At 43.9% G+C, this 13,667-nt stretch overlaps 1 protein-coding gene across 1 annotated transcript; it reads right to left on the bottom strand.

The window, feature by feature from the left end:
* Positions 1 to 3,194: 3,194 nt before the first annotated feature.
* On the bottom strand, positions 3,195 to 3,783 carry LOC100818097 (uncharacterized). The gene is made up of 2 exons (XM_006596761.1): positions 3,546 to 3,783; positions 3,195 to 3,451 (listed from the first exon to the last, which is right to left on the bottom strand). Exons 1-2 carry the CDS (start codon positions 3,781 to 3,783, stop codon positions 3,195 to 3,197), a joined length of 495 nt encoding a protein of 164 aa, XP_006596824.1.
* Between the last annotated feature and the right edge of the window lie 9,884 nt (positions 3,784 to 13,667).

The raw sequence follows: 13,667 nt of genomic DNA, 5'->3' as shown, positions 1-13,667 counted from the left end.
CTTTTGTAAGGGAGAAGAGAGACACAAAAGAATTTAGGCGGTTAGTCCTTCTTTTCTTTTGGCAAAGGGAGAAGAGAACGAAAAAGATGAATAACACAAGTTTTTGAACAAAGAACTTTTCTTGGAAGAAAAAGTGTTGTACAAAAACGTTTTAGAAAGATGAAGAGAAATGAATTAGAAAGTTCTGTTTAAAGTGTTGAAAGAGATGAAAGAAGATATTGAAAGATTGTTGAAGGATTGATTGAAGGATGTTGAAAGAAGATGATATGAAATTCATGCCATGGTCACATATTTATAATCTCTTGATGACTCAAGTTAAAGTTTGTGACTCTTGGCAATTTCTTTAAAACTAGCCACCCTTCAAAAATTGTGACTCTTTAAAAAACTAGTCACTTAAAAAGTTGTGACTTTTGAAAAAATCTTCAGAAACAAGTCACTTGAAGAATTGTGACTTTTGGAAATTTAGTTTTCGAAATCAGTCACTGGTAATCGATTACCATTAAGGTGTAATGATTACACATCAACAGATGTGACTCTACATTTCAAATTTTGAAAATTAAAACATTTAGAAGCTCTGGAAATCGATTACAAGTATTGTGTAATCGATTACACAAGTTTAAAATGATTTGAAAATGTTTAAACACAAGTTGTGACTCTTGAAATTTAAAATCTAATGTTTTAAAAGACTGGTAATTAAATTACTACCTTCTGGTAATCGATTACCAGAGAGTAAAACTCTTTGGTAATGATTTTGTGAAAATGTTTTGTGCTACTCAATGTTTTGGAAAAGTTTTTTAGTACTTATCTTGATTGAGTCTTCTTCTTGATTCTTGAATCTTGAGTCTTGAATCTTGATATTGATTATTCTTGAATCTTGATTCTTGAAACTAGATTCTTGAATCTTTGGAATTTGCTTAACTCTTGATTCTTTGGCATCATCAAAATAACCTTGGAAGGCATTGCTTCCACAATCCATGCTGCAAGCACTAGTGCTCCTCCTAAGAATGCTTTCTTTATGATGAAAGATCCTTCATAGTTTGGAACCCACTTTCCCCTATTGTCCTTTAGGGCTTGGGATACTTTCTTTGGAACGAGGTCTCCCTTGTTGAATTTGCGCGGGCGTACCTTCTTGTCGAAAGCATTCTTCACCCGTCTCTGGTATAGACGCCCATGGCTTATAGCTACTAGACGCTTGCCTTCTATAAGATTGAGCTAATTAAAGCATGCTTGAGCCCACTCTGATTCTTCCAACCCGGACTCTACTAGAATCCTTAAAGAAGGGACTTGCACCTCGAATGGCAGCACGACTTCCATTCCGTAAACCAATGAAAATAGTGTTGCCCTGGTTGATATGTGTACCAAGATTCAATATCCATGAAATGCAAAAGGGAGCATTTCATGCTAATCCTTCTATGACACGATCATCTTCTGAATAATCTTCTTAATGTTCTTGTTGGCCGCCTCAACTGCCCCATTCATCTTGGGCTTGTAAGGCATGGAATTGTGGTGTTGGATCTTGAAATCCTCACACATTTCCTTCATCATCTTGTTATTTAGATTGGTGGCATTGTCTATGATAATCTTCCTAGGCAATCCATACTGGTAGATTATCTCCTTTTTGATGAACCTGACTATCACATTCCTCGTGACGTTGGAGTATGAGGTGACTTTAACCCATTTGGTGAAGTAATCGATCACAACCAAGATGAAGCGATGCTCGTTTGAAGCCTTGGGCTCAATGGCCCCGATCACATCTATTCCCCACATGGAGAAGGGCCACGGCGCTGCCAAAACATTCAAAGGCATGGGTGGAGCATTGACATTGTCTATGAATGTCTGGCATTTGTGGCATTTCCTAACATGGATGCAACAATTGCTCTCATTGGAGCTTGTAGGCCTAGGATCTTCTTCATCAATGGATTCCTTTGCTTCTTGGAAGATGAATGGAAGCGGAATGGAGAAAGGAAGAGAGAGAGGAGACGCCACTTCAAGGAGAAGATGAGTCTAGAAGAAGCTCACCACCATAGGAGGCCATGGATAAGAGCTTGGAGGAAGAAGGAGATGAATGAAGGGAGAGGGAGAGAAGATCACGAAATTTTGTGCTCTAAATGAGCTTTGAAATCTGAAGTTTAATATTCAAATCATCAAAGTTGAAAAAAATGCACACACATGACCTCTATTTATAGCCTAAGTGTCACACAAAATTGGAGGGAAATTCAAATTTCACTTGAATTTGAAATTGAATTTGTGGAGCCAAAATTTCACTAATTATGATTAGTGAATTTTAGTTATGGTTCAGCCCACTAATCCAAGATCAATTCCAGGATTCTCCACTAAGTGTGCTTAGGTGTCATGAGGCATGAAAAGCATGAAGGACATGCACAAAGTGTGACTATATGATGTGGCAATGGGGTGTAGTAAGCAAATGCTCACCTCCCCCTCTAAAATTTAATTGGATTGCGCTTCTACCAATTCAATTAAATTTATTTCCAACCACACACATCAAATATCCACTTAGTGCATGTGAAATTACAAAACTATCCTCAATACAAAAACTAGTCTAGGTGCCCTAAAATACAAGGGCTGAAAAATCCTATATTTCTAGGGTATCGTACCTACATTATGGAGCCCTAAATACAAGGCCCAAAAATAATGAAACCTTAATCTAATATTTACAAAGATAAGCGGGCTCGTACTTAGCCCATGGGCCCGAAATCTACCCTAAGGCTCATAAGAACCCTAGGGTCTTCTCTTGCATCTCTGGTCCAATCTACTTGGAGTTTTTCTATCCAATGCCCTTGCGGGGTAGGATTGCATCACATAGTGAGCCAGTAATACCCCGCCCTCAGAATCTTCCGGGCCATAGCATGCCCATTGGCATGTGTTCCAAAGGAACCCTCGTGGACTTCCACTAGCATCTGTTCAACCTCCCTAGTATCTACACATCGGAGTAAAACTATGTCATGGTTTCTTTTGTATAGAATGTTTCCACTCAAGAAGAAATCGGCTGCCAACCTTCTTAATGTTCTTTTGTCATTGTCGGAAGCCTCTTGTGGGTACTCCTTGTTTTCAATGTATCGCTTGATGTCGAAGTACCAAGGTTTACCATCTTGTTCCTCCTCTATCAAACAGCAATGTGCGGGCTTGCCGCGACATCTGAACTCGATGTATGACAAGTCTCCGTGCGGAGTCAGCTAGAACATGGATGTTAGAGTGGCAAATGCATCAGCCATTTGATTCTTCTCTCTGGGAACATGGTGGAAAGAGACATCATCGAAGAACTCAGCCAACTTCTTGATGTAAGTTTGATATGGTATCAGCTTATGATCCCTTGTCTCCCATTCTCTCCTCAGCTGGTGAATCACCAAGGCGGAGTCTCCGTACACTTTGAGCAACTTGACATTGAAGTCAATTGTCGCTTGGATCCCGAGGGTGCATGCCTCATATTTGGCTATGTTATTCGTGCAATCGAAACCCAATCAGGACGTGAAGGGAAAGCATTGAGAGGTTGCTGGACGTGCCGTCGAACCACACGACCCACTTACCCCTGTCCTTATCCTCTAACTTCTCTTCGAACAAGGCCATAATGTCTTCATCTAGAAACTCCGAATGCATGGGCTGGTAATCATTGAGAGGTTGCTGAGCTAAATAGTCTGCCAAGGCACTTCCCTTTATCGCCTTTTGGGTGACACAGACGATGTCAAACTTAAATAGCAAAACTTGCCACCGAGCGATCCGCCTCGTAAGAGCGGGCTTCTCGAAAATATACTTGACTGGGTCCATCTTGGATACCAGCCAAGTGGTATGGCTCAACATATACTGCCTTAGACGATGTGATGCCCATACCAAGGCACAACATGTCCTTTCCAGATGAGAGTAGTTCATCTCACAGGCCGTGAACTTTTTGCTCAAGTTATAGACAACCCGTTCTCTTTTTCCGGAATCATCGTGCTGCCCTAGCATGCATCCCATCTACTCATCCAACACTGTCATATATTGGATAAGAGGCCTCCCGGGTACTTATGGCATAAGCACAAGAGGATTCATAAGGCATTGCTTGATCCTTCCAAATGCCTCTTGACAATCGTCGTTCCAGCGAACAGACTAATTCTTGAGCAAGAGTATGAAGAGAAGCTCGCAAGTAGCGGTGAGTTGTGATATGACCCTTGCGATGTAGTTCAAATGCCCAAAGAAACCTCAGACTTGCTTCTCCGGTCGTGGCTCAGGCATGTCAAGGATGGCTTTCACCTTGTTGGGGTCCACTTCTACCTCTTTCTAACTCACAAAGAAATCGAGTAGCTTTCCCGATTTGACCCCGAAAGTACACTTGGTAGGGTTTAATCTTAGCTGGTACTTACATAGCCGTTCAAACAACTTTCACAAGTTGATGAGGTGTTCCTCCTCTGTTCTAGATTTAGCAATCATGTCATCCACGTAGACTTCAATTTCCTTATGCATCATGTCGTGGAATAATGCCACCATGGCCCGCTGATAGGTTGTCGTGGCGTTCTTGAGCCCAAAGGACATCACATTATAACAGAACGTTCCCCACAAAGTGACGAACATAGTCTATTCTATGTCCTCCGGCGCCATCTTTATTTGATTGTAACTCGAGAATCCGTCCATGAAGGAAAACAAAGCGAAATTGACTGTGTTATCTACAAGGACATCAATGTGTGGCAAAAGAAAGTTATCCTTGGGACTGGCTTATTTTAGGTCCCGATAGTCCACACACATTCGTACCTTCCCATCTTTCTTAGGGATTGGCACAATGTTGGCCACCCACCCAGGGTATCGAGCCACCGTCAAGAAGCCAGCATCGAACTGCTTTCTCACTTCCTCTTTAATCTTTAAGGACATCTCAGGCTTCATCCTTCTTAGCTTTTGTTTCACCGGGGAACAACCGGGATTCAAAGGCAACCTATGTTGCACAATGTCGGGGTTCAAACAGGCATATCTTGGTACGACCAAGCAAAGATATCTTGGTAGGCTCGTAGCAGAGCCACTAATTCATCATGGATAGGTGCGGTCATGCCTGTATCCACCTTTACCTCTTTCCTTTCTTTGCCAACACCTAAGTTTACGATCTCCATTTCTTCTTGGTGCGGCTTCATCTCTCAGTCTTCCTGAGCGACCATCCTTTCTAGCTCTGGGGAAAACCCCATATCTTTGTCTTCTTCATCCTCAAGTCGATCCGCTTCTCGTTCAAAATCGACGGTTGGGTCCTCGATATTAGTACCTTCACAGGACTCGTCGTCGGACCTGTATCGTTTAAACACAACAAAAACAAAACATGCATATGGATAAGAATGGGTGAAGGCGCAAGAACAGATGAAGGAAAGATCTTATATTATATTCTTTGATAGCAAAAGACATAATGCCTTAACAAGGAGAAAACCCTAAAGCCTAGGCCCAGCTGTAGGGTCAAAACTAAAGAATTACATTGTGCCCGCCATGGAAACTTCAGGTCATTCAACGACTTGCCAGTTTCCCAATTGAAAATCAGGAAGGCACGGCTACACCCAACTTGAATGTTCTTGAGGGGCTTCGTCGTGTATCATGGCAACTTGCTCTTCACGTCTCAAGCCTACACTTACGAAGCTCTTGTTGATGTGACAAGGAAGGGCCTCTCTCACTTGTGGTCTTAGTTGCGGGCCCATGCCTCTATTCCTTCTTTCTAAGACGCTTCTTCTCATATTAGTCCGCATGGGCTTATAGCCTAGCCCGAAATTCCTGTGGTTTTCTTGGATGTCTACTAAGCTAGCCATGCCATCATTATTCTTCCCAAGCCCATTCCGGGCTCATAATCATGCCCTAACATCACATGGGCCACCATCATCACGATGTCAAACATGCGAGGCCACATTGGGAGGGATTCTACGGAAGTGTTGCTTACCATCTCAAAGGACTGTTCCAAGGACTCTTTTGTGGCCTCAACATATGGCATAAAAGAAGGGCAACTTACCAGAATATCTTCCTCCCCCAAAACAATGACCAAGTGCCCCCCTACCACGAACTTCAGCTTTTGGTGAAGAATCAAAGGGACGACTCCTACCAAGTGAATTCACAGTCGGCCCAACAAGCAACTGTAGGCTGGGTTAATATCCATCACTTAAAAGGTAACTTGAACAGGTGTGGGGTCCTATATGAACCAGGAGATCAATATCCCCCCTTACTTCTCGGCGACTGCCGTCAAAAGCCCAAACTACCATGGAGCTTGGTCTCAGGTGAGAATGGTAGTTTCTCCAAGGTGCTTTTGGGCATCACGTTCAGGCTTGAACCATTGTCAATGAGCACCTTGGCCATGATGTGATCCATGCACTTGACGGATACATGCAGAGCCCTATTATGTCCTTGCCCTTCGATAGGAATCTCCTCCTCGGCGAAGGTAAGGTAGTTATTGCTTGTGATATTGTTGAAAATCCCCTCGAAGCCTTCTACGAAGATATCTTGGGTCACGCGGGCCTCATTCAAAACTTTAACTAGCAATGCCTGGTGAGGTTCAAAACTCATGAGCAGCTCTAACAAAGAGACCTTAGCTAGAGTCTTGTTGAGTTGTTCGATTATTTTGAACTCACTCTGTTGGATTATATGGAGGAACTCGTTGGCCTCCTCCAAGGATACCTCTATTCTGTCGAAACCTTCCTCTTTTTCAGCGAATCTCCCCGCTGGGACATCCTCATTCGGAGTGGGGCTTGCTTTGTTGGTCTCTTCTTTGACCACCTTTGCTTTTCCTTTGTTATTCGCGGGTTGTATCGGCTGGTCAGGCGCCGCAAAGATGTGACCGCTGCGGGTCATGCCACTTAGTCCGGTGATATTGGTCACTTTGGCAGAAAGTGAGTCAATGCCAGTGGCCTCCTTCTTCCTCTCGCTGGGCTTCTGAGGAGCGTACCTCCATGGGACTGCCTTGATGCTTCTATAAGGGAAGGGGACAGGTTTACTACCCGACAAAGTTGAAGGGCCTTAGTGCTTTAGGGGAGCAGCATCTCTGGTGAAATGTATCACCAAAGGCTTGGGCTTCCTAGGACTTTCCTTGTCTGCCGACTGCATGTAGACGTGTTGCTCTTTCTCGTCCTTGTTGCCAATCTCGAGTCGGTCTTGGTCTATCATCTGCTACAACAGCTCCTCCACTGTTGAACATGTTTCCATATCATGTGGTGCACCTAGATGCATCAAGCAAAGATCCCCTTATGCCTATTGAGAGGAACCATGCCTGCCTCTCGCAGGGCTTCAAATATAAACCTCCTAGAGGTCATTATGTCTTTTAAAAGCTTAGGCTTTTGCAGTTTACACACCTCAATTGCATTTACAACCGATCCTCCATGGTTGGCGAGTGGGTTCGTCTTTACATTTGGCCCGTCTTCTTGGAACGTCAAACATACCGTCTCGATCAAGCTTTGGACCTTGTGCTTGAGGGCCATGCATTACTCGACCGAATGCCCCTGAGTTCCCCCATGATAGGTGCAGGTTGCGTTGGGGTTGTACCACTTTGGGAAGGGAGACTAGTAAATCCTTCCAGGGGTCACCACTGCCAACTGGTTGGAGATTAGTAACAGCAATAGGTCCCCATATGACATTGGAATTGGGGCGAACTCCGGAAGCTGCTTTACCGAAGGGTTTCTTCCCATGTTGGAATTCATGCTAGGATTGGCATTGTTGGCGGGACAAGGTTGCGTCAGAGCCGAAGTCTGAGCAGGGGCCCTTTGTGATGGTGCAGACGTCCTTGGTTGGATGGGTGCTGAGCTGGAAGAGCTTTCGGCACGGGCTGATAATCTCGGGTGGTGTTGAGCATACTGATGAGTACCATGCAAGGCTTGCTGAGGCTTCGGCCAAGCAGGCGCTGAGGTGACAGCATGGGCGTCCCCTTCCTTTCTTTTTGCCCCGACTGCTCCGGTCCTTCTATTGCTTGTGCTAGCATGGGAGACATAGTCAAATTTCTTCCTTTTCAGGCCTACTTTTATCCTTTCGCCCGTGAATACAAGATCCACGAAGCTAGAAGGCATGTAGCCCACCAATTTCTCGTAGTATAACACCAGTAGAGTGTCTACTATCATGGAAATAATCTCCCTTTCAACCATAGGAAGTGCCACTTGAGCTGCCAAATCCCTCCACCTTTGGGCGTACTCTTTGAAGGATTCATGTTCCCATTTGCTCATGTTTTGTAATTGAGTCCTATCGGAAGCCATATCAGTATTATATTGATACTGCCTAATGAAAGAAATAATCAAGTCCTTCCATGAGCAGATACGTGATGCTTCCAAGTTGGTGTACCAAACAACTGCGGCTCTGGCCAAGCTGTCTTGGAAGAAATGCATGAGTAGCTTCTCATGCCTTGAGTATGCCCCCATTTTCTGGTAATACATCTTCAAATGATTCTTGGGGCAAGTCGTCCCTTTGTACCTATTAAAATTAGGTACCTTGAATTTTGGGGGAATGACGGCATCCGGCACCAAGCATAGGTTGGTCATGTCGGCAAAGGGATAATCACCAAACCCTTCCACTGCTCTCAATCACTCTTCAATGAGATCGAGCTTTTCTCTTCCTTCCACTGTCGGAGGCGGCCCCCCTACGGAGAAGAGTAGTGGTTGCGTCGGGCGGGGTTGAGAGACTACCGCGATATTAGGCTGAGGCAAGGCATTGGGCGCTGGTCCCTTAGTGGTGAGAAGTGGGAAGGAGTCGATGTCCCGTTGGGCACGCTCTCGAGAGTCTTTGCGGGCGTCCCCTGTGGGCTGGGGAGGTTGCCCTTCAAAAGTAGGAGGAGCGGCGTGATCCATGTTCTCATGCATGGCAGGTGGCGTAAAGTTGGGGGGTAGACCTTAGGGGTAAGCACTTCGGTTGAACCTCAAATGCAGGCTGTTGGTATTCCCCAATGTGTCACTTCCTCTTCCCACCATATCCAGGGCGAGTTGATGCGCTAGATTTGCTGTAGACAGAAGGATCGGGTCTGCTTCAGCAGCGATGCTGGCGGCGGCAGCTGTGGCTGCATTACTCTCTATCAATCTTTTTATACCTAGTGTCGCAACCTACCTTTCGGCGGGAGGGCGACGCGAGACTCACGGGATGCGTGTTCCACGAAAGGAATACGCGCGAAGTCGCCACCAACGTTTATTTGAGGAAAACGTCGGAAAAACCGGAAAAGACGCGATCTACGAACTTTTAAGTGAAAGGTTCGGGAGTTGTATTTACGCACGGGGAAGGTATTAGCACCCCACACGTCCGTCACAAGGGACGACAGCCTTTAATCGAATGTGCAAACATGACTTTGATTTTTATGTTCCCTTTTTATGTCTTTATATCCTTTATACGCTTTTTATATTTTTCTCTTTTTGTGGTCGACAAGGGTGTTTCCCTTTGCTCCTACGTATTCCTCAATTGCGATGAGGAAATCAGACCTGCGTAGTTCTTTCGGAACAAAGTGTTTGGTTAAGTTGTTTTTGTCTTTTTTGCAAAATATGTTTTTATTGAACAAAAGGTCATTTAAGGTGTTGGACCATTAAACGGTCTTTTGATTTTGAAAGGAGAGAAACGTTAAGGCGTTGGACCATTAACGATCTCTTGTTTTTGAAAGGAGAGAAACGTTAAGGCATTGGACCATTAACGATCTCTTGGGGTGGTCGACAAAAGCGGGGCTTTTGCTCCTACGTATCCTCAATTGCGATGAGGAAATCAGACCTACGTAGTTCTTTCTTATCAAGTGATTCTTTTTTACTTAAGAGGTGATCATTTTAAGGCGTTGGACCTTGAAAATGATCCATTTACTTAGTAAGAAATTTAAATGATAAAATTCAAAACCTATTTTTGTGGACGAGCTTGACTAGGCGAGTTGATTTTAGCCTTAGTTTCACCTTAGTTATTAGTCAATTTGATTAAGAATGAGAAATCCCAAAGAGAAAAACGTCCGATTGATTTTCCGCTTTATTTTATTAAAAGATGTTTTTTGATTATTATATTATTATTTTACCTCTTTTTGATTTCCAACGTGGTTACGGCACGACCGAACGGTCGGAATTCATTTTAACCGAAGTTAACGGATAATACAATTCAAACAATCGGTGGAAATTTATTTTATTTTTAGGTTAAGCGAGAAATGACTTAAGAAAAATGGCTTAAGCACGTCAAAAGGGGGTATAAAGAGTAAATGAAATGAGAATAAAAATACACGAAACACAATGCGGACCACCATGGGTACATAGAATGAATCGAAAAGCTTGGTTCGAGGTACTTACCCGTTGAAGATCGAAGAACGATGAAGAATGAATGAAGAACGTCGAAGAACGGTTGAAACCTTTGCCAAATTCTTCACGGAAAACGTTACGGAAACGTTTCGGAAGCGCCTCGGCTTAGATTTTCTTCACGGAAACAATTTTTCCAAGCAAATTCGAAAGAGAGAGAAGTGCCTAAGGGGCTGAACCCTTTTCTTCTTCACTTCCTCCCCTATTTATAGCAAAATAGGGGAGATTCTTGCCGCCCAGCTCGCCCAGGCGAGCTCAGCTCGCCCAGGCGAGCCAGGTTGCTTCCTCCAGAAGCAACAGCCTTCTGGAGGAATCTTCTGGAGGGCCCAAGTGGGCCTGGGTGCTATTTGCACCCCATTTTTACTAAGTACACCCCCTCTGCTTTTTTTTTTGTGATTCTTTTTTCGTAAAGTTACGGAAACTTACGAATTTCGTAACGATACTTGTTTTCTTTCCGTAATGTTACGGAACCTTGCGGATTACATAATCATCCCCTTTTTGACTTACGGAATGTTACGGAACCTCACTTAATTATGCAACGATGCTTCCATTTGATTTCCGGTGTGTCACGGAAACTTACGGATTGTGCAGCAATATTTTTTTGGTTTTCCGGCATGTCCTGGAATTTCACAAATTGCCTAATGATGGGTGCCAAGCACCTGACAAGGACCAAAGAAAAGTCGCATGTCATCAAGCAAAGGTCCCCGGACGAAATTAGGGTATGACACCTAGCATGGCTTCCATCATGGAAGCCATTTGATCTTTCAGAGTCAACATGTTGGCTTTCATCTGTTCTTGCACCTCCTCTACGTCACACATAGCCCTAGATTCAGAACGGGTTCGATAGGGGTGCCTTGGAGTGTGCTTAGTTATGGTGTTACTCCCTAAAGGAACAAAATGCAGTGAGTAATGCGACAATGAATTAAACATGAATGCATGCTAGAGATAAATTGTCGAAGCATTTGATTCACATAGGTTTTTTTAAATAAACTCATGGAATTAAACCAACCTCATCTTATTAGAGAACAAAAAGGTTTTAACTAGCCAAAATCAGAGTGACAATACAATTGCCTTAACGGCTCCTAATTATGTGAGCCACTAGATCAATCATGTGCTGGCAATAGTTGAGGAGCCCATGAATTTCTTCGGGGGCCGAGTACACATCCGCCATTGCTTTGGCCTTAGCTAGCAGTCGGGGAAGCTCTTGACTTCCATTCAAAGTAAAGGCGAATCTGTCCATCCACACCATTGCCCCTCTGTGTAATGAGTTGATTACCCTTTCCCTTGCTTCCCTTTCCGCTGATATCTTGGTGTACTCATCCTCTAGCCTTTGCTCGTGAGTCGCTGCTAGGTTCAGCTTCTCTTTGTACTCATCGATGATGGCCCACATATTCCCTTCAGTCTTGCTTAACTGCCGGGACAAATTTCTTTTCGACCTAAGGCAAGCCTTTAACTCGTCCTTCAAGATCATGCCTTCAATCCTCGACTGATCCCTTTCATCTTTTTAGAGCTTGAGCTCACTTTTGCAACCCCATAAAGCCCCTCGAAACTTGTTTCGGTCGTGTTCTTCCTTTCGGGCCCTCTTGGTTTCTCATTCCAAGGCTTCGGCGGTGGCCATATTGACGTCCCTCAGTTCGTCGTACTCTCTTCGGACTTTGATGGCCGTTGACTTGAACTTCTCTTTGACTACTCGAGCTCTTTCAAGATCTGCCTTAAGGGCTTGTACCTCCTCACTTTCTTTCGAAGCTTCAGCCTCTTCGTCTCTCGCAGCCTTTAGCTTTGGGAGCCAATCCAATCCATGTGTCCGGACTCTCAGCCACTTACGATAGCCGCCGATGATCCCATTACTGCTTCCCCGAAGCTCTTTGTCCTTCCTTCGCACTACATCCTATGCTTTGCGAACTCCTTGAAGTACCCTCGCATTGGGGTCACTGAAACCCCATGCAATGAAAGGCGTGATGCTTTCTTCCGATGGCACTCCTCTCATGGGGTAGCCAAGCTGTCTTATGGCGAGGACGGGATTATAATTAATACAACCCCTTGTTCCCATCAAGGAAACATTTAGAAATCCTTCGCACGAGGATAGAATCCCAGTTCTTCCTTCCTTCCAGCGAGGGAACCAATTAATGGACGCCCCCTCCATGCTAGCCAAGAGTTGGTCCCAATTCGCCTTTCCTTTCTCGGTGTACGAGTAGTGACCTTGTAGCGGACAGATGGGCCTACCTTCTCGGCGAAAAAGGTGCGAAACCAGCCACACATAGAGAGTCAATGTATAGCAAACAATTCTTGCATTGCTCTTTTCATATCTCCGGTTGAACGTGTCATACATGTCGGCCAAAATGGTCACTGTCATACCCTAATTTCGTCCAGGGACCATTGTTTGATGGCATGCAACCTTTGTTTGACCGCTTCGAGGTACTTGGCACCCTTTGTTGCACAATACGTGAAGTTCCGAGACATGCCGGAAATCAAAAGGAAGCATTGTTACGCAATCCTTGAAATTCTGTAACATGCCAGAAATCAAAAGGAAGTATTGTTACGCAATCTGTGAGTTTTCGTAACATTCCAAAAGCTAAAAAAGTAGTAATTACATGACCCGAAAGGTTCCGTAACCTTACGGAAAGAAAATAGGTATCGTTATGAAATTCATAAAGTCTCGTAACGTTACGGAAAAAGAATCACCAAAAAAGCAAAGGGGTGTATTTAGTAAAAAAAAAGGGTGCAAATAACAACCAGGCCCACTTGGGCCTTCCAGGATGTTCCTCCAGAAGGCGGTTGCTTCTAGAGGAAGCAACCTGGCTCGCTTGGGCGAGCTGGGTGGCAAGCTCCTCCCCTATTTTCCTATAAATAGAGGAAGGAGTGAAGGAGAAAGGGTCAGCCCTTCTGGTACTTCGTAATCACTTAAAATTAGTGAGGAAAATTGTTTTCGTGAAGAAAATCCAAGCCAAGGTGCTTCCGTAACGTTTTCGTGGGTGATTTCGCGAAGATTTTGAACCGTTCTTCATCGTTCGTCGTTCGTTCTTCGTCGTTCTTTGGTCTTCAACCCGTAAGTTCCTGAAATCGAACTTTTCAATTCAATCTATGTACCCTTGGTGGTCCCCATTTGTTTCTCGTTTCATTTACTTTCCGTACCCCGCTTTGACGTGCTTTAGTCATTTACTTAAGTCATTTTCTCGCCAAATCAAAAAATAAAATAAATTTCCACCGATCATTTGATTTGTAATATCCATTAATTTCTGTTAAAATGAAATCCGACCGTTCGGTCATGCCGTAACCATGTTGGAAACCAAAAAGAGGTAAAATAATAATATAATAATAAAAAAATATCTTTTAGTAAAATAAACCAAAAAAAATCAATCGGACGTTTCTCTTTGAGATTTCTCTTTCTTAATTAAATTGACTAATAACTAAAGTGAAACTAAGGCTAAAATCAAC

The sequence above is a fragment of the Glycine max genome, chromosome 14 (assembly GCF_000004515.6).
Source record: "Glycine max cultivar Williams 82 chromosome 14, Glycine_max_v4.0, whole genome shotgun sequence".
Lineage (NCBI taxonomy): Eukaryota > Viridiplantae > Streptophyta > Magnoliopsida > Fabales > Fabaceae > Glycine > Glycine max.
The sequence above is the reverse complement of the archived record's forward strand: the minus strand, read 5'-3'. Positions and strand labels throughout refer to the sequence as shown.

Coding starts and splice junctions, on each gene's coding strand:
- LOC100818097 (XM_006596761.1), bottom strand. CDS start 3,783: ATGGACCCAGTCAAGTATATTTTCGAGAAGCCCGCTCTTACGAGGCGG. Junction 3,452..3,545: donor GTTAGAGGATAAGGACAGGG/GTAAGTGGGTCG, acceptor CGAATAACATAG/CCAAATATGAGGCATGCACC.